We start from the raw sequence: 26,226 nt of genomic DNA on the forward strand, positions 1-26,226 counted from the left end.
AAATAAATAAAATTAGAAAGATGGACATAGCAAATGTTGGTGAGGCCTTGGAGCAACTGGGAATCTCATCTACTGCTGATGGGAATGTTATCAACACTTTGGAAACCAGTTGGGCAGTTTCTTAACAAAGTTAATACAATGTGACCTAGTAATTCTACTTTTAGGATTTTTTGCCAAAGGGAATGAAAAATACGTGCGCAAAGACTTGCACGTGAATGTTTACAACAGTTTTTGTCAAAATAGCCCAAACTTGGAAAACATCCAAATATCCAACAGCTGAACAACACATGTGTATACAATGTAATCTTAGCTTTATAAAGAAATGAACTGCTGATACACACAATACCCAAGAATATCAAAAACCTTATGCTGAACAAAAGCAGCCAGACACAAAGGAATATACATGATTCGGTATGTATGAAATTCTAGAAAAGTAGATCTAATCTCTGAAGACTAGTAGATCATTGGTTGCCTTGTGCTGATGGAAATGGTTAGGAAGGGGACAAGGGAATATTTTGGGGTGATGGAAATATTCTGTATCTCGATTGTGGTGGTTGTTACATGGGTATATATATTTGTGAGAAGTCATGAAGCTCTACCCTTAAGTTTTATTGCATGTAGATTATATTAAGCTCATGAAAAGGTACTTCACACCAGTAGTCATTTGAGAAAAGCACATCAAACCCACAATGAGAAACTACCTCACATCTAAGATAGCTACAATTTAAAAAGCAGCAACAACAGAAAATAACAAGAATGGAGAGAATTAACAAGTGTTGGGAGGAGAATGTGGAGATATTGGAACCCTGTACTTGGCTGGCGAGAATGTAAAATGATGCAACCACTGTGGAAAACGATTTTGTCGTTCCTCTAAGTGTTTTTTGTATGTATGTATGTATTTATTTATGGCTGCATTTGGACTTCGTTGCTATGGGCAGGCTTTCTTTAGTTGCGGCCAGCAGGGGCTGCTCTTTATTGTGGTGCACAGGCTTCTCATTGCAGTGGCTTCTCTTGTTGCAGAGCATGGCCTCTAGGCGCGTGGGCTTCAGTTGTGGCACGTGGGCTCAGTAGTTGTGGCATGCAGGCTCAGTAGTTGTGGCTCATGGGCTCTAGAGCACAGGCTCAGTAGTTGTGGCACATGGGCTTAGTTGCACCGTGGCGTGTGGGATCTTCCCAGACCAGGGCTCAAACCCATGTCCCCTGCATTGGCGGGTGGATTCTTAACCACTGCGCCACCAGGGAAGCCCTCATATGGTAATTTTAACTCTTAGAGGAGGGACTTCCCTGGTGGCACAGTGGTTAAGAATCCACCTGCCAATGCAGGGGACATGGGTTCGAGCCCTGGTCCGGGAAGATCCCACATGCTGGTGCAACTAAGCCCATGTGCCACAACTACTGAGCCTGCGCTCTAGAGCCCGCGAGCCACAACTACTGAAGCCCACGTGTCTAGAGCCCCTGCCCTACAAGAGAAGCCACTGCAATGAGAAGCCCACACACTGCAACGAAGAGCAGCCCCCGCTCGCTGCAACTAGAGAAAGCCTACGTGCAGCAACGAAGACCCAACGCAGCCAAAAATAAGTTTTAAAAAAATTACCATATGACCTGACAAATCTACTCCTAGGTCTATACCCAAAAGAACTGCAAACAGGGATTCCAACAGATACTTGTACATGAATGTTCACAGCAGCATTATCCACAACAGCCAAAAGGTAGAAACAGCCCAACTGTTCATCGGCAGATGAATGGATACACAATCGTGTTAGACAGTTGACCCTCAAACATCACAGGTTTGAACAGCACGGGTCCACTTATACTCGGATTTTTCCCAATAAATATGTACTACTACACTATCCATGGTTGTTGCATCCACGGATGTGAAACTGAGGATACAGAGGGCTGACTGGAAAGTGTACACAGATTTCTGACTGCATGGAGGGTCAGCGCTTCTCACTCCTGTATTGTTCAAAGGTCAACTGTACATACAGTGGAATGTCTTTCAGCCATAAAATGTAATGAAGTTACGATACATGCTACAACATGCATAAACTTTAGAAACATTATGCTCATTGAAAGAAGTTGGATGCAAAAGGACAAATATCTAGAAAAGACTAATTCTGAGAGACAGAAAGATTTGTGGTTACAAGGAACTAGGAGGAGGGAAGAAATGGAATGATTGGGTACAGAGTTTTGTTTGGGGTGATGAAAAAAAATTGGAAATGGGGTGATGGTTGCAAGCATTCTGAATGTAATTAATGCCATAGAATTATACTCTTAAAAATTATACACTTTAAAAAAGTGTAAAATTATACACTTAAAATTACCAATTCTCAAAGAAATAAAAAGAAACAGTAATGGCAGTTTTTAATTTCAGCAAAAGAACTGAAAGCAAAAAAGCATAAAGATTGGGACTTCCCTCACAGTCCAATGGTTAAGACTTCGCCTTCCAATGCAGGGGGTGCGGGTTCGATCCCTGGTCAGGGAGCTAAGAACCCACATCCCTCACGGCCAAAAAACAAAACATAAAACAGAAGCAATACTGTAACAAATTTAATAAAAACTTTAAAAGTGGTCCACATCAAAAAAATCTTTTAAAAAAAGTATTTAAGATTTAAATTTTGTAAAGGTAATCGTTCTCAGAGATGTAATTTGGTACTTTCATCTCCACCTGCCTATCCTACATCTTCACTTTGATGTCTAAGAACTGCCTCAACCTCACCGTCGTCCAAAACTATGACTTTCCACCCCCACTCTGTTCCTCCAGGTGCCTCCCCCATATTTGACACCTCTTCTTGTTTCTCAGGCCCAACCAACAGGGTCATTCTTTGCTCCTTCCTTTTCCACAAACTCCAGATCTGAATTGAAAAATAAAGCTGATTCTGATTTTGAAATACATCTATACCTACCCATATATGAGCACTTGCTTTATTACGATATGAGTACTGGTGAGCAGTGAAGCAGATTCTCAGTAAATGGTGCTTCATCAACTGACCATCTAGATGGAATAAAATTCATCAAGAGTCAATTCCAAGTGAATAGTGGATCTAAATGGGAAAGGTAAGAAAAACCAGAACATGACGTAGGAGAATGTCTTCATGATCTCATGTAGGCAAAAATCTGAGGGCAGGAATTTGTGTCTGTGATGTCTAATGCTGCATCTCCAATGTAGACGCCCAGTATTTACAGAATGAACGTAAAGGAAACTTCCACACTCTCTGGAGGGATATACACACATACAAGTACTTGGGTCATTGTGAAGACACATAATGTTCTTAGTGGTCAGACTGAATGTCATATAAATGTCACTTATTAGTCTATCATCTAATGCAATCCTAATTAAAAACCATTCAGGTTTATTTTCAGAATAATCTGATTCTAAATTTCATACAGAAAAATGAGCAAGAATACCTAGGAAAACCCTGAGGGGGAAAAAGGTGGGCCCAAGTAATGAGGTGTGATAAGGCCTACCAGGAGGTAAAACGTATTTTACAGCCACAATTATTACCATCTTGTTGAATCTAGGACACTGTACTATAAGGTGCATCACTGGTTCATGTGCCACTAAGAAAAACACTGGCTATTAGGCTATGACTTGTTAGATGCCTCCTGATTCAAAGATCTCACAAGTGTGAAAATATATCTGCCTTGGAATGGCATTGATGCATGGATTCTCAGACAGATGAACAAAACAATAAAAATGCCCGACATAGACCCAAAATCATACGTGACTTTAGTAGAAAATAAATATTGCAGATAGTTGGGAAAAGAGGGGTCTTTCATTGACTGGTATTGAGAAAATTAGGTAGTCATTTAGGAAAAAAGCCTCTTATTTCACACCTGATAGACACACACACATACACACACACTCCAGCTGGACCAAAGATGTGAAACCAGAAACCAAAAAACAGAAGAACAGTAGTAGAAGAACTCGAGGAATAATAATTTTTATATTATCAGAATAGAGAAGGTCTTTCCAAGTATGTCATAAGTGGAGAAGCCACATAGAAAGTCTGATTATCTGACTGCTTCAAAACAAACAAAACCCAGTGGTGAGGCCAACGCTGCCCCAACATCGAAGTGAAAAACCGAAAGGCAAGCTGGGAGGTAGCCTGGCCACTCACCCTACCCCATCCAGGGTGTTTTCAGGGTCCTCATTCTCCCCAGACCCCCACCCCCATGGCTGCTGCCACTGCCAGTCTATGTGGGACCTCAGTCACCTCCTAAAATGAGAGGGTTATTTTACACAAAGATAGTGGGTTGAATGGTGGCCCCAAAAGATGTGTCCCTCAGAACGTGTGAAGGGACCCTGTCTGGGAAAAAGGTCTTTGCAGAATTAGTGAAGGATCTGAGATGAGGACATCCTGGATGAGGGTGGCTCTAAATCCAATAACAGTGTCTTTATATGAGACGGAAGAGGAGAGGCACGGGGAAGCCACGTGAAGACGGAGGCAGAGATGGGAGAAAGGCGGCCACAAACCCAGGGATGCCTGGAGCCCCCAGAATCCAGGAGAGGCAGAAAGAACACTCCCCTGGAGCCTCCAGAGGGAGCATGGCCCGGCCCACACCTTGATTCATACATCTAGTCTCTGGGACTGGGGGAGGATGAATTCCTGTTGTTTTAAACCACCCCACCCAGCTTGTGGTCATTTGTTAACAGAAGCCACAGAACAGTCACACAGACCCTGCTCTGTAGGATCCTGGAAGTGTGGGTCTCACTAAAGGCAGATAGAGGTTGGATTACAGAACCCTTAGAGTCAGCATTGGGCCCCAGAAATCCTAAAGCAGTGGCTGGACACCAGAACGTTGAGGGGTCAGTCGGAAGCCCATCCCTAAGGGTGCCGGCTGCACACGGCCTCCCCAGGTTTTTATGCCTGTGCATGTTGGGGATAAGTATTTCAATCCTGACTCAGGACCTTTGATGTCACCGTTCACATTGCTAATTAAGAACCCATCAGTTATACAGATGAAAACCCTATCAGGACACTTGCTCCAGTGGTAAACAATTCTGAAGTTGGTCACAGGTGGGGAATCGTCTCCCATGCAGCCAGCAGCCCCCCCACCAGGACCGTCCTCATTGCAAAGCTGGGGGACCATGAGGAGGCATCTCTGAGTAAACGTGAGCTGAGCCCCAGGCCAGCTGCTGCTGAACTTTTCCCACCCTTCCCAGGTAAAACACCTGAATATGTACAAAGACTTTAAAGCCTAGAGGAAAGGTCTTGGAGTCACACCAGCGACAGCACGCAGGCCGAGCTGGTGCCTGCAGGCCAGCCAGGATGGTCCTGGCCCCGGGCGCTCTTCTGGAAGCTTTCCATTTCCCTGCCTGAGGTACCCCTCCTGTCCCGGCCCCCACTGCTTTTTTCCTTCCTCACCTCTGCCCGGGGAGAAATTCCAACGACAGGTATGGGTGACACATCCTCTTCTTTAGCAGGTGGCAGCCCAGCAACTCCTGCGGAAAGTCCAACAGAGGCCCACTCAGACCCGGCCACCCACAAAGCCGTGGGCCCTACTCCCTCCCACCAGCCCGGCCCCGAGACTGCTGACGGGGCAGAGAATATGGCGTAAGGCACAGCTGCAGGTACTCTTGCCTGGAGGGGGTATTTATATTGACCTCAACCCAGGCACACCTGGGGAGGGCTGGCCGTCCGGGTCAGGCTGCCCAGGTCAGCCAATCCTCGCCCCTCAGGGGCTCAGAGTTACTCAAAATGGGCCTTGCTGCACCGGCCAGGTCCAAGGAACAGGTGTGGGGTCCTGAGGGTCAGGATAGACAAGGGGCTGCAGCTCTGGCTTGTTTTCTAATCATTTTATACGGTCCATGAGTGGGAGACAACTTCAAGAAGACCCTCTCCTAATGAGAGGAACCCAGGAGTCAGGGAGAGGAGGGGTGGTGGGTGGAGACAGAGGCCTGGTGCCCCGGCTGCAGTGGAAGTCTCTGGAAGACCCCGTGGAGGGAGACGTGATAAGCCCCATGGGCTGCCCAGGTGAGTCCCATGTTCTGGAAGGTGCCTGCCCACCTTAGCCCCGTGGGCTGCTGGGTGCCTGCTCAGGTGAGCTCCATATCCTGGGAGGGGCCTGTGTAAAAGAGCCCTTGCAGTGGGAGGGGCTGTGGAACGAGCATCCTCTTTGCCACCAGCACACAGTTGCTTCCTCACCCTTGGGCAGTGCTGGGGTGAGATGAGAACCAGGAGACACTGTGGGCTCCTGAAACCCTGCGTGGGCTCACGTAGAGCAAGGAGGACAGCAGGTGGGCGCTGGCTCCTGTGCTGCAGACTCGCTTTGAATGTAGCTATTTGTTTTATAGCACTTCATATTATGTGAGTATAAATTCTTTATCACATATGTAGTTTGCAAATATTTTTCTCCCAGTTTCTGGCTTGTCTTTTGGCTTTCAGAATAAGGTATTTCACCAAGTACAATTTTCAATTTTATAAAGTACGTTATTAATTTTTTCCCTTTTGTGTGAGGGCTTCTCACGTGGTGTTAGACATCAAAGCTCGTGATCTATGTGACCAAAACCATGGCCATGTCAATTTTCTTCTATATGATCTTCTATAATTTTTAAAGTTTTATATTTTAAATTTGCCTGTGGACAATTTGGAGTGACTTTTGGTGCGAGTTGTAAAGCCTGTGCCTACATTCGTTTCGTGGCACGTGGTTCCTAATTCTCCTGTAATTAGGTTCCAGAAGTCCTGGGATATTGGCCTCTGTCCCTTGGAATCTGCAGAGTGTAGTGCATTGAGCGGGGCTGCCCACAGGGAACTCAGCCTCCCCTGAAGTGGGAGTGGGTGCTGCTTGCATTTTCCCAGGTGGCCAGCGGAGGGCGACAAGCCGGCCTCTCTCACCAGCGCGGGACCTGCCTCTTCTGCACACAGGCTTGGCCCTGTGCACAGCTGACAGGGATTAGGTCTCCGCAGGACCGGCCAGGGCTTTGGCTTCGGAAAATGCAGACCTGCATCCACATGAAGGGTAGCTCGGTTTCCCCAAGAACTGCTGGGAGGTTCCACCCTGGGAGGGAAAGTTGAGGAAAACGTGGTGGGATTCTTCCTGCTGGGGGGATAGGGCACCTGGAGATGCAGAGCTGCCTGCAGATGCTGCTACAGAAACCCCTGATTCTTTCCTGAGAATATTGGTGGGGGGGTGGGCATTCAGGCAACAGGGCAAACAGCTTGCTCTGGAGGCTCTTGTGGGGAAGTGGGGGCATAGCAACAGGGGCTCAGCCCACAAAACCCCAGAACTGCTCCCATATCAGCTCTAGAACTGCTCCCAGAATGGCAAGAAGTGGGTCTTCCACCTACTAGACGTGGAGGAAAGGGGTGGGGTCTGCAGGGCCTCCCTCACCTTCGGGGACTTGCTGGGAGGTCACGGGGCTCAGCACATGCTGTGTGCTCAAGGCTAAGATGGGTCAGGACATGCAGTAGGGATGCAAAGGGGGATCCCTGTGCCAGCTTCTTCGTGACCCCTCCTTTCCTCAAGGGTCTCGAGAACGTCTCTTACCCCAGTGACAAAGGATAAAAACCATGACATTTCCCCCAGGGAAGCTCATTAGAGACTTGGCACTCAGCTGGGGGCTGGTCACGTGATTTCCACCCTCACTCTCCCAAATGCCAGGGCCCAGAAGGGGAGCCTTGTTCAGCACGAACCACATGGTTTGTGCAAACAGTGTAGGTGCAGGGGGCTGCCCCTAATGGGAGGGAGGTTTAGATAAGGGCGGGGTGATTTTCCAACTCTCCCCCACCCCCTCGGCCCCCAGGGCATTTTACAAAAGCCAGAGACTCAGCCAAGGAGGAGAGGGAGCAGGCCTCTTCCTGATCCACAGGCCTAGGATGCCCCATATGGCGAGGGCACTAGACTCAGGGGTCTCCTACACCGTGCCTGGTAGAGGGGCCCTGCAAGTTCTAGGGCTCTGAGACCACCCCACTTCTGACCCCAACTGCAAGACTGGGAGCCCCTAGACCACCCCAGGTTTTTTTCTTAGAGGCTCCCAGGACTCACTGAAGCTTTATACTCAGGCTCAGGATTTGTTATGGTGAAAGAAATCAGATAACATCAGCTGAGAGCAGAGGTCAGGAGGAGAGTTGGGGGTCCATCAGGTGTGGCCACCTAGGGAAGCGACCTGAGTCCTGGGGTGCAGGGTGTCACTGAGGTCCGCCACGTTGACGTGGGGAACCCCGTGTGGCTGGAGTTTGACTCCAGCGCCTGTGAGGGGCTCAGGAAGCCCCACCATGCGTCACGCCATCAGCACAGACCAGCCCAGTGTAAAGACCACGGAGCACAGAGACTCCCGTCTGATGCAAGGTGACCACCCGGAGCCAGGAGCAGAGGCCTGGCCTCTCTGTGGGCAGGTTTGCGGGTCTTTCACTTCTTGGGTTACATTTATTCCTAGGGGTTATGTCCTTCTGATGCTATTGTAAATGGGATGGTTTTCTTCATTTCTCTCTCTGATGTTTCATTATTAGTGTATAGGAACACTGGGCTTCCCTGGTGGCGCAGTGGTTGAGAATCTGCCTGCCAATGCAGGGGACACGGGTTCAAGCCCTGGTTTGGGAAGATCCCACATGCCGCGGAGCAACTAGGCCCGTGAGCCACAATTACTGAGCCTGCGCGTCTGGAGCCTGCGCTCCGCAACAAGAGAGGCCGCGATAGCGAGGCCCGCGCACTGCGATGAAGAGTGGCCCCCACTTGCCGCAACTAGAGAAAGCCCTCGCACAGAAACGAAGACCCAACGCAACCAAAAATAAAAAATAAATAAATAAATAAAACTATTAAAAAAAAAAAAAACCTACATAGAAATACCACTGTTTCTACAACATCCAGGTCATCCAGAACACCAAGATATGGTGGCTACTAACATAATCTTCCCGCCGTGCCCCTCCAACCTCTGCCATCCTACAGCGGTGAACTGAATCATCACTTTGGGGAGCAGGATCTGGGTAGGGCTTGGCCTCCATAACAAACTATGACATCTTCTCTACTTTTCTGTCCCTTCATTGACATGCTTGTTTTGAAAAGTAATTGACTCTGCAATAATTTCCAAAGTCTAGAAAATTGTCCCTAACAGTAGAAAAGACTCACATTTGCCATTTCACACTGAATTCTATATTGTGTTTTATGCAAAGCAGAAATCCTCTTCCAGGGAAGCAGCACGTGACCTCCAAGTGAGGACATTTTTATGGTTTCCATATTATAATCCAATCCACAGGCCCACGTCCACTTTCACCAGGGTCCCCAACGCTAGGGAAATGTCTTTTTCCATTCTGATCCAGGTTTCTTTTTCTGAAACATTAACAGATCCTTTCCCTCCTTTTCACAACCTTGATGGATTGAGAGCACACAACATGAGTATGATCTGGGTGGCCTTTTCTGTATGATAACACAGATCAGTACTTCATTCATTGTTTGTTGTGACTAAATGGGCATCACATTTAGCATCTGAACCATTTTCAGTACACAGTCCTATGGCATTAACCACAGGCACGTTGTTGTACAAATATCCTCACCATCCACGTCCAGATCTTTTCCACTTTCACCAGTGAAACGCTGTACTTTGATTGAACACTAATTCCCCTCAGTCCCTGGCACCCACATTCTACTTTATGCCTTTGAATTGTACTTCTCTGGATACCTCCTGTATGTGGTAACTCATCATGTGTGTCCTTTTAAAGTGACAGGGCTATTTCACTGATCATCATGCCTTTGAGGTTCGTATATGCTGTAGGAGTTGTCAGAATTTCCTTTGTTGTTAAGGCTGAATGACATTCCTTTGTGTGGATATCACATGTAGTTTATCCATTCATCCATCGATGGACACTTGGGTGGCATCTGCCTCTTGGTATTGTGATTCATGCTGCTTGGAATGTGGGTGTACCCATTTCTGTCCCAGGCCCTGCTTTTAATCTTTTGGGTATGATCCTCTCTGACGAGGTGTTTTAAAACTTTTGAAAACTTTGAACAGACTTTCCAAATATCAGATTCTTTGAACTCCAGCTAACTTTGGGGTGCTTCAAAGGGCCCCTGGAGCATCCCAAAGAGAGATCCTAAACTAGTTGGGTTCACTTGGTGTGTTAAACTACATGGAAAACATTGTCCAAGCTCGCTGTTGCCTGTGGCAGATGGAATCATCAGGCTCTCCCCAGTTTTTTCATAGCCACCAAACAGACGGGAAAGGATTTGGGGTTCTTCTGCTGTCTAGTCTCTCACCTCACCCAACTTCCAAAAATCTAAAGAATTTCTCTGTTTCCCGGACTCGGGTCTTGAACCCCTTGCCCAGCTCCACTTTCTCCAAGGATTCCTCTTTGAATCTATCGGACCCCCTTCACTCCAGGCCTTGGCAGGCCATACACTGCTATGGACAGCCTATCGGGCTGGCCGCTGCCCAGAAGCCCATATTATAAACTCTGTAGATGCTCAAGCGTGAGGAATACACCCCAGTGTAGGGAAACTTGTTATAGGACATAGGCTTTATAAACAACAGATCCCCCTCAGGGAGAATCCTGGCAACGCACTGGCACTGGTTCAAACGTCCCCACCCCCAACCCCTGGGGACCCTCGTGAAAGGTACTGGGTTGACCACAGACATCTGGTTGGGCGATGGGAGAGCAGAAGACACTGAAAACCCCATTAGGTTCGAAAGGAATTCGGAGGATGCTCTGACCCCTTCAAGTTAAAGCCTCCTGGTAAATGTTTCCGGGACGCCAGATTCCATTTCTAGGAACGCTCGGTTGTAAGTTGCTCAACATGGGAGGATCCCCTTCTAAGCCAGAAAAAACATCTCTGGAGTGTATCCTTAAGAACTGGAAAATTTTAGGGACTTCCCTGGTGGCACAGTGGTAAAGAATCCGCCTGCCAATGCACGGGACACGGGTTCGAGCCCTGGTCTGGGAAGATCCCACATGCCGCAGAGCAACAAAGCCCGTGCACCACAACTACTGAAGCCTGCACGCCTACAGCCCATGCTCCGCAACAAGAGAAGCCACGGCAATGAGAAGCCCGTGCACCACAACGAAGAGTAGCCCCCACTCACCACAACTAGAGAAAGCCCATGTGCAGCAACAAAGACCCAAAGCAGACAAAAATAAATAAATAAAATAAATTAAAAAAAAAAAAAAGTCCACAAATAACAAATGCTGGAGAGGGTGTGGAGAAAAGGGAACCCTCCTACACTGCTGGTGGGAATGTAAATTGGTGCAGCCACCATGGAAAACCGTATGCAGGTTCCTCAAAAAACCTAAAAATTGAGCTACCATATGATCTAACAATCCCACTCCTGGGCATATATCTGGAGAACAACATAATTCGAAAAGATACATACACCCCAGTGTTCATAGCAGCACTATTTACAATAGCCAGGACATGGACGCAACTTAAGTGTCCATTAGCAGATGAATGGATAAAGGAGATGTGATGCACACACACACATATACACAACACATACTCACTATGGAATATTACTCAGCCATAAAAAAGAATGAAATAATGCCATTTGCAGCAACATGGATGGACCTAGAGAATATCATACTAAATGAAGTCAGAGAAAGACAAATATTATGTATCACTTACATGTAGAATCTAACAAATAATAAAAATGAATCTAATAATGAAACAGAAAGAGACTCACAGACTTAGAAAAAAAAACTTATGGTTGACAAATGGGAAGGGGGGGAAAGGGTGAACTAGAAGTATGGGATTAACAGATACACAACACTATATATAAAATAGATAAGCAACAGGACCTTCTGTAGAGCACAGGGAACTATACTCAATATCTTGTAATAACCTACAATGGAAAATAATCTGAGAAAAACAAAAAATATATATATAACTAAATCACTTTGCTGTACACCTAAAACTAACACAATATTGTAAATCAACTACACTTCGATAAAATTAACATTAAATTTAAAATAAAAATAAAAAAAGAGGAACTTCCCTGGTGGTACAGTGGTTAAGAATCCGCCTGCCAATGCAGGGGACATGGGTTCGAGCCCTGGCCCGGGAAGATCCCACATGCCACGGAGCAGCTAAGCCCGTGTGCCACAGCTACTGAGCCTGCGCTCTAGAGCCCGCGAGCAACAACTACTGAAGCCCGCACACCTAGAGCCCGTGCTCCGCAACAAGAGAAGCCACCGCAATGAGAAGCCCACACACAGCAACAAAGAGTAGCCCCCGCTCGCCACAACTAGAGGAGGCCTGCGCACAGCAACGAAGACCCAACGCAGCCAAATTAATTAATTAATTAATTAATTAATTAATTAATTAAAATAAAAAGAGAATTTCAGAGGCGGGTTTTCAAGAACAGACCACGGTCCACATGAGTAGTGACCATGTCAGCGATGACAATTCCTGACAGGCAGGCATGAGGAAATGTCAGCTAGAGGAAAAAATTAGAACCTGGTGTACACAGGTGCCTTGGATCTGGACAGTTACCTGGCCAGGGCAAGGCCAAACAAGGGGGGGTCCATTAAGGTGACTGCAAAACCTCTGCCTCTGACACCTTCCACGTGACACCACAGGAAGCAGGTGTCGGGGCTGCTCAAGGAGAGCAGAAGGCAGTGCTCACACCTCATCCCAACCAACCACAGCAGCAACCCAGGGAAATGGAAAAGGAAGCAGTATCCGTGGTCCTGATGAGAGAAGGACAGAGCTGCCACTGGGGAAAGGGGAAGGACACAGGGGTGGATCTGAGGTTCTTACCCAGGGAGGCTCTAAGTACCAAGTTCTCCAGCTTCACATCACGGTACAGGCATCTCCGAGACTCATCAAGGAGACCCCATTCCTCCCCGGAAAAGGTCACAGCCACATCTTCAAAGGTCACGCCATCCTGCTATGATGGTGACAGATGAAACCACAAACAGCCCCACTCCCAAGAAGCTACAATCCATTCTCCACCAACCCACCCACCCCCACATCTACCATATGCCCATCCTCCTCCCAACCTCCCCAACTCAGAGAAGAAACCAGGCCCTGGTACCACTGGTGCCTCTGTCTCCTCAGGGGTCCATTGATCACTGGGCAAAGCCATCAGCAGCAGGAGGCACATGGGCAATCAACAGCTAAGCTCTGGGACAAGCACAGAAGGATGTACCACCTCCACAGGCTATTGCCCGGGTGTGGCCACAGTCATGTGGTTTCCAGTGCAGTGCTCTAGACCATCAGACGTGCTCCCTGTCCGACGCGCATCCCTCACAGTCCCATGCCCACGGCCACCAGCATCAGTACCCCCTACTGTAGGCGTCTTGTTACTCGTATTTCAGTCACCTCCTCATAACCCCACTGGTGAGGGTATAATTCCCACCCTAAGGGTGTGGCCAAACACATGACCCCTGACACTGGCCAGATGTAATCAACAGCCATTTATTAACCACATATTAACATGTGGGAGACAACACACAAGGCCATGGGAAGGCCACACACTGGCGGAGTGAAAAACCAAGGGCTGTGGGATGCAGTCTCTTTGGGATCGAGAGGGTATGGTGCCCTGCTTCCCGCAAGAGGACATGATTGGCTTGTTTAAATGACTCTGCAGGCTGGTAGGGAACTGAAACTCACTACAAAGGGATAAGCAGGAACTGTGCCTGCTCCCTTTGATAAAAAGGGTTGTAAGGTTAGGAGACATTACCTGTGAGAAGCATGTGGAGGGAAACTTGCACCACGGCCATTTGAGGGCATCCTTGTTTCACCAGATGCCAAGGCAGCTTATCTATTGGCCTTAATTTTAGAACTTACAACACAACTTGGCAGACAGCATCCAGAATATCCTTGACAAATTCAGAGAGGATCCAGTATGACTACAGACTTCCCATGGTTCCTGTTAGCAACCACAGCCCCAAATCACTCCATGCAGGTCTCATTCAACTCCTTGGCTCAGACGCAGCCACAGAGAACCATGTGTGGATCTCAGCTACCCATGGTCCTATCTGCTTTTCCTGCACTTGCTGTGCCCTCAGAAATCACACCCTTCCTCTGTCCATCCAACCATCATTCAAAGCCCAGGCCCACTGATAACCCACCCCAGGTCTGGTGACTCACAGATGACTGAATTTGCCCCTGATCATATGCACCTGGCTGAATGAAACATCCTAGACTCCACCAAAGTCCTCACAAAGTCTTGGTGAGTCCATAAAATGGTGAAAAAGCACAAGTTTCAGCCTGAGTATATCTTTAAGTATGCACAATTTATGGCAAGACAATTAGTCAATCCTCATTTTTCATGGATTCTGTATTTGTAAATTTGCCTACCTGCCAAAACTGGAAACCCCCCAAATCAATACTTACATTTTTACACTTCTTGGTGGTTTTGTGGTCCAAAATGGCCTCCAAACCTGGCACTTATGTGCCGCCTAGAGTTCCTAAGCCCAAAAAATGGGCCTTAAAGAAAATACATGTTAGGTAAGCATTGTTCAGGCATGAATCATCATGCTGTTGGCCATGATTTCAGTGTTAACGAATCAACAGTATACAGTAAATGAGTTGTCTTTAAACAGAAACACATGGAAAACCATGTTATGTACTGACCTGTTGACAAAAACATTGTGACCAGAGGCTCTCAGGAACCTAATTCCAGATTTCCCCTAGGAACAACGGCTCTATATTCACTGATTCAGTGAATTAGAGAACATGACTAGCGTGAATGACAACTGATTGTACTTCAGTAAAGCTGTTTAAAAAGCAAAGGTAACTCTTAAAATTTGTAACTTCCTAATTATTTCACTATGCTTTACTATTCTATACATTCTCAAGGTTATTTGCGTCTACTGTTATCAGTACGGCAAAAACAGAATACAATGAGGTACCTTCTTTGCATCTTTGTCTCTTTTCAGGCTGCCACAACAAAATACCACAGACTGGGTGGCTTAAAGAAATGTATATTCTCCTATTTCTAGAGGCTGGGAGTCTAAGACCAAGGTGCCATCAGGAATGGTTTCTGGTGAGGCCTTTCTTTCTGACTTCTAATCAACCACTTTCTTGGTGTGTCATTAAATGGCCTTTCCTCTGTTCGTGAATACAGCGAGAAAGTGAGCACCTTCTGGTGCCTTGTCTTCTTCCACGGACACAAGTCACACTGGATTAGGACCCCGTTCTTATGACCTCATTTGTCCTTAGTTATCTTCTTATAGGGCATACCTAAAAACATAGTTACATTGGCTGTTAGGGCTTGAACATATGAATCTTGAGGGACACAATTCAGTCCATAACAGACTTACCTATATTATGTAAAGGCCTTTATTCCTTGTGAACATTCTGGTATTTTAGGAGATTGGGGTTGAAGGTAAAGGACTTTCCATTCACTGCACTCATAAGGCCTTTCTCCAGCATTAATTCTCTGGTGTCTAATGAGGCGAGAGCTCTGGCTAAAAGATTCCCCACGTTCACTGCACTCATATGGCTTTTCACCAGGGTGAACTTTTTGATGCATGATATGGTTGTACTTCTTGCTAAATAATTTTCCACCTTCCCCACACTCATAAGGCTTTTCTCTATTGTGAACTCTCAAATGCTCCCTGAGGCTACAGTTTTTTCTAAAGGATTTCCCACACTCACGGCACCTGTAAGATCTTTCCCTCTTGAGGACTCTGGTGCTGAACAAGGGTGTGTTTGGGGCTGCAAGCTTTCATGCACTCTAGCCGGTTGTAATGGCTGTTTACACTGTGGAAGTCCACCACACACTCCGGTCCACTGTTTGACTTCTCCCTGATGTGAGTGGCCTGTTGCTGAAGATGTCCCGAGCTGGCCAGAAAGTCCTTCCCAACCTCCTTACAGGTAAAGGACTTCCCTAACACATGGAATTAGCAGCTCTTCAAGAATAAGGCTCTGCTCATGCTGCTTTTGAAGCATTTCTCTCCAACACACTGCTTGTGCAGCTGATAAAGGTCTGCAGTGAGAGGAAATTGTTTTCCACATGCCCCACACATGTGCAGTTTCTGCCTGTGATGTGTTTCCTGGTGTTCAACCAAGTGCAAACTGTCTCTCAACATGGGTGCACACATCTCACAGAGGTGGGCCTTCTGGGGAGACAGACCTGCTTTCAGAGTCCTATCCTGTGGCATTACTTGGCAGAAATGCTGTGCTCAGAAGATGCCTCCTTATCCTCCACTCCACACCAACAACCTGAAAGAAAGAAATGCTGGTGAAGTGCATGTTGATTCCGGTGAGAAGGGTAACCTGTAGAAAAGTGTGTGTGGGACAAACCCAGGAACAATCAGTGGGATTGTTCTGGGGACCAAAGAGTTGGGTACAGGTTGAGAATGGGTTGCTTAGCAGAACCGGGCCTCTAAAGATCACAGAACAGGGGAGGACTCACGAGGTTAAATACACCACCACTGGGTGCGGCACGGGGAGGAAAGGGTCTACAACTCCTTCCTTTGGAAACAACTCTCTCCGGAGATCTGGTCTTCTGCTGACATGGGTGTGTTATGTAGAAGAGTGTGTTCAGGACCAAGAAAATGCAACTGCAACAGAGTAGCTGGTGTTCAATGACTGTTTAAGAATATGTGTGCGGGACTTCCCTGGCAGTCCAGTGGTTGGGACTCTGCATTCCAATGCGGGGGATGTGGGTTCAATCCCTGGTCGGGGAGCTGGGATCCCACATGCCTTGGGGCCAAAGGGCCAGAACATAAAACAGAAGCAATATTGTAGCAAATTCAATAAAGACTCTGAAAATGGTCCACATCAAAAAAATCTTAAAAAAAAAAAAATGTGTGCATGTTACAATGCACATGTAGAGGCCAATGTCAGAGAGTACTACAGGTGGAGAAATGAGAATGGCGAGTGATATGTGTAGCCCACAGATGTGGTGAACAGCCCTGAGCTGGAAGAGCAGAATTGACAAATAGCAGAGCTGACAAGTTGGTAGTGTCAAGAATGGGAAAGGAAAGGCGTTAGGCTGCCTTTGTCAGCAGCACCAAAATACTACTCAAACAGAATAGGTTTCTGTATGATCTGAGCACAGCTCAGACATCGTGCCTCCCCCAGGGCTAGGCTCCCATGGAATCCATACTGCTGTAGCTGGATTTATGCTACAAACTCAAATGTTTATGTCCCTGCAAACACCATATGTTGAAATCCTAACCCTCAACGTGATGGTAGTAAGAGGTGGGGGACTTTGGCAGGTGATTAGATCATGAGGGTAAAGCCCTCATCAATGGGATTAGTGCCCTCGTACAAGTGACCCCAGAAAGCCTTCTCATTCTCCTTCTGCCATGTGAGGACACGGCAACAAGAACGCCATTTATGAACAAGGAAGTGGACCTCACCAGACACTGAAACTGCCAGTGCCTTGATGGAGGACTGCCCAGCCTCCAGACCTGTGAAATAAATGTTTGTTGTGTAAGTACCAGCCTACGGTAGTTTGTTATAGAAGCCTGACTGGACTAAAACAGAAATTGGTTTGAGAAGTGGGATGCTGCTTGCAAGAAAAACCTGAAAAATTAGAAGTGGCTTTGGATCTGGGTAATGGTCAGAGGTTACCAAGAGTTTTGAGGTGCATATTTGCAGAAGTCAATATTGTCAAGAATGCTAAGTAATTCTGGTAAGAGCTTAGGAAGAAAAGAGGGGAGTTATAGAGAAAGCTTCCATCTTCTTAGATGATAATGAGTCATGAACAAAATGTGCATAGAAATATGGATGGTAAATGCTATTCTATTCTGATGAAGTCTCAGAAAGAAATGAGGAATATGTTATTAGACAAGGAACACTGAAGATCCTTTTTATAAAGTGGAAAAGAACTTGGCTGAATTTTGTTCATGTTCTAGTGTTTTATAGAAGGTAAAATGTGGGAGCAATGAAATTTGATATTTAGCTGATAAAATTTCTAAACAGTGCTGCAGAGTGGCTTGGTTCCTCCTGACTGCTTAGAGTAAGATACAATTAGAGAGGTGACTTGAGGACGGGATTGTTAAGCAAAAAGGAACCAGAACTTAAAGATCTGAAAAACTCTCAGCCTATCCATTTTGAAAAGAATGAGAAGGTGTTTTCAGAAGAGAACACTAAGACTTTGATAAGATTAGCATGCATATGACCCAGGAACCTCATCTGCCATCTCAAAAATGATCACCCTTAAGGTGATTAGGGACCCTCACGGCTGCCACCCCCACCACAGGCCCAGAGAGCAAGGGCCAAGGGAGAGCAACATGACTCCAATGGGTGGGGCCACCTATCTGGGTCAGGCACACCACGATGTTCCTGCTCCATGCCTCATGGTGGGGCCCCGGCAGAGAGCTGTGGTGTGCTTGGCGGACACATGGGGCCAGGGATTCACAGAGCCATAGCACCTGGACCCAACACCAACAGAGTCACCAACTATAAGTGCCAGTCTGAGAGCCACCGTCATGAGATCCTAATCCAGGAGAGCAGCAGAGGCAGGACTGCTCCCCAGTGGGCCTGGAGGGCAGAACACTGAACCACAGAGGATTATTCTTGAGGCTTAAGGTCCAAAGACATTTGCCCCAGTAAGCTTTGGACTTACTCGGTACCTATCACTCCTTTCTCCCTTCCCTTTAGAATGGGAATTGCTTCATTCTGGGATGGGAATGTCTACCTCATGCCTGTTCCACCACTATATTTTGGAAGCACTTAACTTGTTTGGTTATATAGGTTCTCAGCTGGAGAGAAATCTGTTGCAGGGTAAACTGTATTTCAAGTCTCACCAATATCTGATATAAATGATATTTAGATGAGACTTTGGAATTTAGAGTTGATGCTAGAACTAGTTAAGATTTTGGGGGCACGTTTGCTGGCCCTGCAAGGTGGAAATGGTGGCGTAACAGGTTTTTGTTTTGTTTTGTTTTTTTCCTTTCCACCCACAGGATTTGGGTTTCTGGCTGGGAGTCAGGTTTCTGGAAATCTTTGTGGAAAATTAATGGTATATGCGGTATCTGTCTTCAATAGAGCTAAAAGGAGCCCAAGCCCGTTAACCAGCTGAACAAAGGCTACGATGGAATAGACCCTTGCTGAGATTTAGACTGGAGAGGTTGTGGAAGTGGGGCTGGGCCAGGATACAAAGAGAAATATGGAGGAAGAGAGAAGTTACTAAGAAGAATCAAGAGATCCTAGCATTCTTATTTGCTGTGTGATCTTAGTCAAGCAACTTATTCTCTTTAGGAATTCTTTTATAAAATTTGACCAACAGGACCCACCTCACAGAATTACTGAGAAGAAAAAAATGAGAATTCTATAAACCTGAAGAGTAAGCTTTTAGAAAAATCATCAGAAGGAAGGAAATTGTAGAAATAAATCTGGAAGCATTCAGAATCTTGATGGTGTGCCAAACCAAATGTCAACTGGAGCTCGACCAAAAACTAAAATGAGCAAACCAAGGCCCAGGAAAGCCATGTGGCTGACAGGGTCTTGGTGCTCTGGGCTGGTGTCAGGCCTGAGCCTCTGAGGTGGGAGAGCCAAGTTCAGGACATTGGACCACCAGAGACTTCCTGGCCCCATGTAATATCAATTGGCGAGAGCTCTCCCAGAGATCTCCATCTCAACACTAAGACCCAGCTCCACCCAGTGGCCAGCAAACTCCAGTGCTGGACACCCCATGCCAAACAACTAGCAAGACAGGAACACAACCCCACCCATTAGCAGAGAGGCTGCCTAAAATCATACTAAGTTCACAGACACCCCAAAAAACACCACCAGACGTGGTCCTGCCCATCAGAAAGACAAGATCCAGCCTCACTCACCAGATCACAGGCACCAGTCTCCTCCACCAGGAAGCCTACACAAACCACTGAAACAACCTCACCCACTGGGGGCAGACACCAAAAACAACGGGAACTACAAACCTGCAGCCTGCAAAAAGGAGACCCCAAACATAGTAAGTTAAACAAAATGAGAAATCAGAGAAACATGCAGCAGATGAAGGAGCAAGGTAAAAACCCACCAGAACAAACAAATGAAGAGGAAATAAGCAGTCTACCTGAAAAAGAATTCAGAGTAATGATAGTAAAGATGATCCAAAATCTTGGAAATAGAATGGAGAAAATACAAGAAACGTTTAACAAGGACCTAGAAGAACTAAAGAGTAAGCAAACAATGATGAACAACACGGTAATTGAAATTTAAAATTCTCTAGAAGGAATCAATAGCAGAATAACTGAGGCAGAAGAACAGATAAGTGACCTGTAAGATAAAATAGTGGAAATAACTACCGCAGAGCAGGATAAAGAAAAAAGAATGAAGAGAATTGAGGACAGTCTCAGAGACCTCTGGGACAACATTAAATGCACCAACATTTGAATTATAGGGGTCTCAGAAGAAGAGAAAAAGAAAGGGTTTGAGAAAATACTTGAGGAGATTATAGTTGAAAACTTCCCTAACATGGGAAAGGAAATAGTCAATCAAGTCCAGGAAGCACAGAGTCCCATACAGGAGAAACACGCCGAGACACATATTAATCAAACTATCAAAAATTAAATACAGGGCTTCCCTGGTGGCGCAGTGGTTGAGAATCTGCCTGCCAATGCAGGGGACACGGGTTCGAGCCCTGGTCTGGGAAGATCCCACATGCCGCGGAGCAACTGGGCCCGTTAGCCACAACTACTGAGCCTGAGCGTCTGGAGCCTCTGCTCCGCAACGAGAGAGGCCGCGATGGTGAGAGGCCCGCGCACCGCGATGAAGAGTGGCCCCCACTCGCCGCAACTGGGGAAAGCCCTCACACAGAAACGAAGACCCAACACAGCCAAAAATAAACATAATAAATAAATTTTAAAAAAAAATTAAATACAAAGAAAAAATATTAAAAGCATCAAGGGAAAAGCAACAAATAACTTACAGGGGAATCCCCATAAGGTTAACAGCTGATCTTTCAGCTGAAACTCTGCAAGCCAGAAGGGAGCGGCAGGACATATTTAAAGTGATGAAAGGGAAAAACCTACAACTAAGACCACTCTACCCAGCAAGGATCTCATTCAGATTTGATGGAGAAATTAAAACCTTTACAGAAAAGCAAAATTTAAGAGAATTCAGCACCAGCAAACCAGCTTTACAACAAATGCTAAAGGAACTTCTCTAGGCAGGAAACACAAGAGAAGGAAAAGACCTACAAAAACAAACCCAAAACAATTAAGAAAATGGTAATAGGAACATACATATTGATAATTACATTAAATGTAAATGGATTAAATGCTCCAACCAAAAGACATAGACTGGCTGAATGGATACAAAAACAAGACCCATATATATGCTGTCTACAAGAGATCCACTTCAGACCTAGGGAAACATACAGACTGAAAGTGAGGGGATGGAAAAAGCTATTCCATGCAAATGGAAATCAAAAGAAAGCTGGAGTAGCAATTCTCATATCAGACAAAATAGACTTTAAAGTAAAGACTATTAGAAGAGACAAAAGAAGGACACTACATAATGATCAAGGGATCAATCCAAGAAGAAGATATAACAATTGTAAATATTTATGCACCCAACACAGAAGCACCTCAATACATAAGGCAACTGCTAACAGCCATAAAAGGGGAAATCGAAAGTTAACACAATAATAGTAGGGGACTTTAACACCCCACTTTCACCAATGGACAGATCATCCAAAAAGAAAATAAATAAGGAAACACAAGCTTTAAATGACACATTAAACAAGATGGATTTAATTGATATTTATAGGACATTCCATCCAAAACCAACAGAATACACTTTCTTCTCAAGTGCCTATGGAACATTCTCCAGGAGAGACCATATCTTCAGTCACAAATCAAGCCTTGGTAAATTCAAGAAAATTGAAATCTTATCAAGTTTTTTTTCCGACCACAATGCTATGAGACAAGATATCAATTACAGGAAAAGAACTGTAAAAAATACAAACACATGGAGGCTAAACAATACGCTACTAAATAACCAAGAGATCACTGAAGAAATCAAAGAGGAAATCAAAAAATACTTAGAAACAAATGACAATGAAAACACAACGACCCAAAATCTATGGGATGCAGCAAAAGCAGTTCTAAGAGGGAAGTTTATAGCAATACAAATCCTACATCAGAAATGAGAAAAATCTCAAATAAACAACCTAACCTTACACCTAAAGCAAATAGAGAAAGAAGAACAAAAAAACACAAAGTTAGCAGAAGGAAAGAAATCATAAAGATCAGATCAGAAATAAATGAAAAAGAAATGAAGGAAACAATAGCAAAGACCAATAAAACTAAAAGCTGGTTCTTGGAGAAGATAAACAAAATTGATAAACCATTAGCCAGACTCATCAAGAAAAAAAAGGGAGAAAACTCAAATCAACAGAATTAGAAATGAAAAAGGAGAAGTAACAACTGACACTGCAGAAAAACAAAGGATCATGAGAGATTACTATAAGCAACTATATGCCAATAAAATGGACAACCTGGAAAAAATGGACAAACTCTTAGAAAAGCACAACCTTCCGAGACTGAACCAGGAAGAAATAGAAAATATAAACAAACCAATCACAAGCACTGAAATTGAAACTGTGATTAAAGATCTTCCAACAAACAAGAACCCAGGACCAGATGGCTTCACAGGAAAATTCTATCAAACATTTAGAGAAGAGCTAACACCTATCCTTCTCAAACTCTTCCAAAATATAGGAGAGGGAGGAACACTCCCAAACTCATTCTATGAGGCCACCATCACCCTGATACCAAAACCAGACAAAGATGTCACAAAAAAAGAAAACTACAGGCCAATATCACTGATGAACATAGATGCAAAAATCCTCAACAAAATACTAGCAAACAGAATCCAACAGCACATTAAAAGGATCATACACCATGATCAAGTGCGGTTTATCCCAGGAATGCAAGAATTCTTCAATATACGCAAGTCAATCAATGTGATACACCATATTAACAAACTGAAAAATAAAAACCATATGATTATCTCAATAGATGGAGAAAAAGCTTTCGACAACCTTCAACACCCATTTAAGATAAAAAACTCTCCAGAAAGTAGGCATAGAGGGAACCTACCTAACTTAATAAAGGCCATATATGACAAACCCACAGCCAATATCGTTCTCAATGGTGAAAAACTGAAACCATTTCCTCTAAGATCAGGAACAAGACAAGGTTGCCCACTCTCACCACTACTATTCAAGATAGTTTTGGAAGTTTTAGCCACAGCAATCAGAGAAGAAAAAGAAATAAAAGGAATCCAAATCGGAAATGAAGAAGTAAAGCTGTCACTGTTTGCAGATGACGTGATACTATACATAGAGAATCCTAAAGATGCTACCAGAAAACTACTAGAGCTAATCAATGAAACTGGTAGAGTAGCAGGATACAAAATTAATGCACAGAAATCTCTTGCATTCCTATACACTAATGATGAAAAATCTGAAAGAGAAATTAAGGAAACACTCCCATTTACCATTGCAACAAAAAGAATAAAATACTTAGGAATAAACCTACCTAAGGAGACAAAAGACCTGTATGCAGAAAACTATTAACACAGTGATGAAATAAAGATGATACAAACAGATGCAGAGATACACCATGTTCTTGGATTAGAAGAATCAACATTGTGAAAATGACTGAACTACCCAAAGCAATCTACAGATTCAGTGCAATCCCTATGAAACTACCAATGGCATTTTTCACAGAACTAGAACAAAAAATTTCACAATTTGTATGGAAACACAAAAGACCCTGAATAGCCAAAGCAATCTTGAGAAAGAAAAACGGAGCTGGAGGAATCAGGCTCCCGGACTTCAGACTATACTACAAAGCTACAGTAATCAAGACTGTATGGTACTGGCACAAAAACAGAAATATAGATCAATGGAACATGATAGAAAGCCCAGAGATAAACCCACGCACATATGGTCACCTTATTTTGATAAAGGAGGCAAGAATATACAATAGAGAAAAGACAACCTCTTCAATAAGTGGTGCTGGGAAAACTGGACAGATACATGCAAAAGAATAAAATCAGAACACTTCCTAACACCATACACAAAAATAAACTCAAAATGGATTAAAGACCTAAATGTAAGGCCAGACACTATAAAACTCTTAGAGGAAAACATAGGCAGAACACTCTATGACATAAATCACAGCAAGATCCTTTTTGACCCACCTCCTAGAGAAATGGAAATAAAAACAAAAATAAACAAATGGGACCCGATGAAACTTAAAAGCTTTTGCACAGCAAAGGAAACCATATACAAGATGAAAAGACAACCCTCAGAATAGGAGAAAATATTTGCAAATGAAGCAACTGACAAAAGGATTAATCTCCAAAATATACAAGCAGCTCATGTAGCTCAACAGCAAAAAAACATCCCTCACATCCCTAGATTCCACAGCCACATGCCCATGGCCACCACCACCTTAGGGCCCACACCAGAGGCATGTCCTTGGTCTCCCCACATTACTCGTGTCTTAATCAACACCTCTTCACCCCACTGTTGAGGGTGGAATTCCCAGTGTGTAGTTATGGAGACAGCCAAACATGTGACATTTGACACTGAACTTATGAGACAGACAGCAGTTTATAAATCACATATACTCACAGCCTGAGAGAGGAGGACACACCACACTACACAGGGCCACATGGAGGTTGTACTCCAGAAGAGAGGCTGTACACTGGGGGCTGTGGGACATAAGCTTTGTAGTATCAAGAGGGAGAAGTGTTCCTTGGTTCCCACGGGAGGATGTGATTGGCTTTGTGCAAAATTCCATGGATTGTTAGGAACTGAAACCTGCTACAAAGGGATGAACAGGAACTGCTCTGGTCTCCTTGCTAAAAAGGGGGTATCTGGTAGGAGCAGAGTGGGGAGGGCAACTTGCACTGAGGACATCTAAGCCATCCCATTTTCTAACACCCATGTTAAGGCTACCCATAATGGGCCTATGCTGCAATTTGGCAGATGACATACAGATTATGCTTGACATAGTTAAACACAATCCAGTATGATGCCAGACATCCCATGGCTTCCACTAGCAGTCACAGCCCCAAAACTTTCTATGAAGATCTCCCTGCCTGGCTCAGTTTCTTGCCTCTGACTTAGTCACACAGAATCACACATGTATCTCAGACACACATGGTTCTCCTCCACTTGTGTGCTTCACTTGCTGTCCCCCTACCACTCACAACCTTCCTCTGTCCACCTACCCCTCGTTCAAAGAACAGCCCACAGGTGGCCTACCCCAGGCCTAGTGACTCTCACAGATGACTACATTTGCTCCTGAACTTATCCTCCAGGCTGAATGAAAAACAAGCTCCATGGGCTTCCCTGGTGGCACAGTGGTTAAGAATCCACCTGCCAAAGCAGGGGACACGGGTTCGATCCCTGGTCCAGGAAGATCCCACATGCCGCGGAGCAACTAAGCCCGTGCACCACAACTACTGAGCCTGTGCTCTAGAGCCCGTGAGCCACAACTACTGAGCCCACATGCTGCAACTACTGAAACCCGCACGCCTAGAGCCCGTGCTCCGCAACAAGAGAAGCCACCGCAATGAGAAGCCCGCGCACCGCAACGAACAGTAGCCCCCGCTCAGCCCCTGCTCGCCACAACTAGAGAAAGCCTGCGCGCAGCAACAAAGACCCTACTCAGGCAATAAATAAATAAATAAATTTATTTATTTTTTAAAAAATAGAGAGAAACAAGCTCCACCAAAATCCTGCTGTGTACAGAGAGTGGTAAATAAGCACCAGTTCTGGCTTGAGTGTCATCTCACTTCAATTGCTACTATGACTCTGCATCCATCTCATGTCCAGTCTTTTCTTGGGAGCCTTGGCCACCTGCCAACAATACTGTCTCTGAGAGCCTCCTCAATTCCTTTTCCACCACCCCAGGTGGGACTCAAGGACTGGGGAAATAGCACTGAAGAGTCCAAAGACACCACAATCCAGAGAACATGTGATTCAGTGTCAGGCCCAGCGAGGGAACGGGACACCTTCCACTTGACTGTGTTGGTTCCATAAGCAGCCATGGAAATGTGGAACAAGTGATGAGTCTATGGAGGGGTTTGATGGGCTCAGGTTTCCATGTACCCCTGCCTGGCCCTGAAGTCTGGGATAGCTCCTTAATCTCTGAGCCTCAGTGATCAGTTCGCCTTTTACAAGGTGTCCCTGTGCCTGTCACCCTCCCCCACTTGCCACCACACTGTCAGAAACAGGGCCCCACCAGAAACCTAGCAGGTTCCTGAGGGGCTCCTGGGTACAGAAGGCTTTCTGTGTCTTGCGTTTCTTGTTTGTAGGTCAAGGGATACGCATAACAATATCCTTGAGCTCTACTGCAGAACTAAAACCCCCAA

The 26,226-nt window shown here is 45.3% G+C and overlaps 1 protein-coding gene and 1 long non-coding RNA gene across 13 annotated transcripts in view; one reads left to right on the plus strand and one right to left on the minus strand.

The window, feature by feature from the left end:
* Positions 1–8,772, plus strand: part of LOC309617245 (zinc finger protein 773-like) — a 137,815-nt gene extending 129,043 nt beyond the window's left edge. For 2 of the 4 annotated variants that reach the window (XR_014237835.1, XM_082369184.1), the window contains 2 exons: positions 5,426–5,572; positions 8,451–8,772. Coding sequence is in view for 3 of the 4 variants with exons in the window: in XM_082369184.1 (XP_082225310.1) it covers positions 5,426–5,572; positions 8,451–8,567 (264 nt within the window). In the remaining variant the exon portion in view is untranslated. The other 2 variants (XM_082369182.1, XM_082369183.1) reach the window with 1 other exon arrangement.
* The window catches only part of LOC309617304, a 32,002-nt gene that overhangs the window by 4,451 nt on the left and 1,325 nt on the right, over positions 1–26,226 (minus strand). Inside the window, exons 2-5 of one of the 9 annotated variants that reach the window (XR_014237899.1) lie at positions 15,195–16,098; positions 12,685–15,114; positions 5,367–5,443; positions 2,959–3,041 (exon numbers count right to left, since the gene is read on the minus strand). This is a non-coding gene — a long non-coding RNA (uncharacterized lncRNA). Of the gene's footprint in view, positions 1–2,903; positions 3,042–5,366; positions 5,444–9,067; positions 9,306–12,684; positions 16,099–26,226 lie in introns of those variants that run through there. The other 8 variants (XR_014237900.1, XR_014237901.1, XR_014237902.1 and 5 more) reach the window with 8 other exon arrangements.

This window comes from Balaenoptera borealis, assembly GCF_965194805.1.
Source record: "Balaenoptera borealis genome assembly, chromosome: 19".
Taxonomy (NCBI): domain Eukaryota; kingdom Metazoa; phylum Chordata; class Mammalia; order Artiodactyla; family Balaenopteridae; genus Balaenoptera; species Balaenoptera borealis.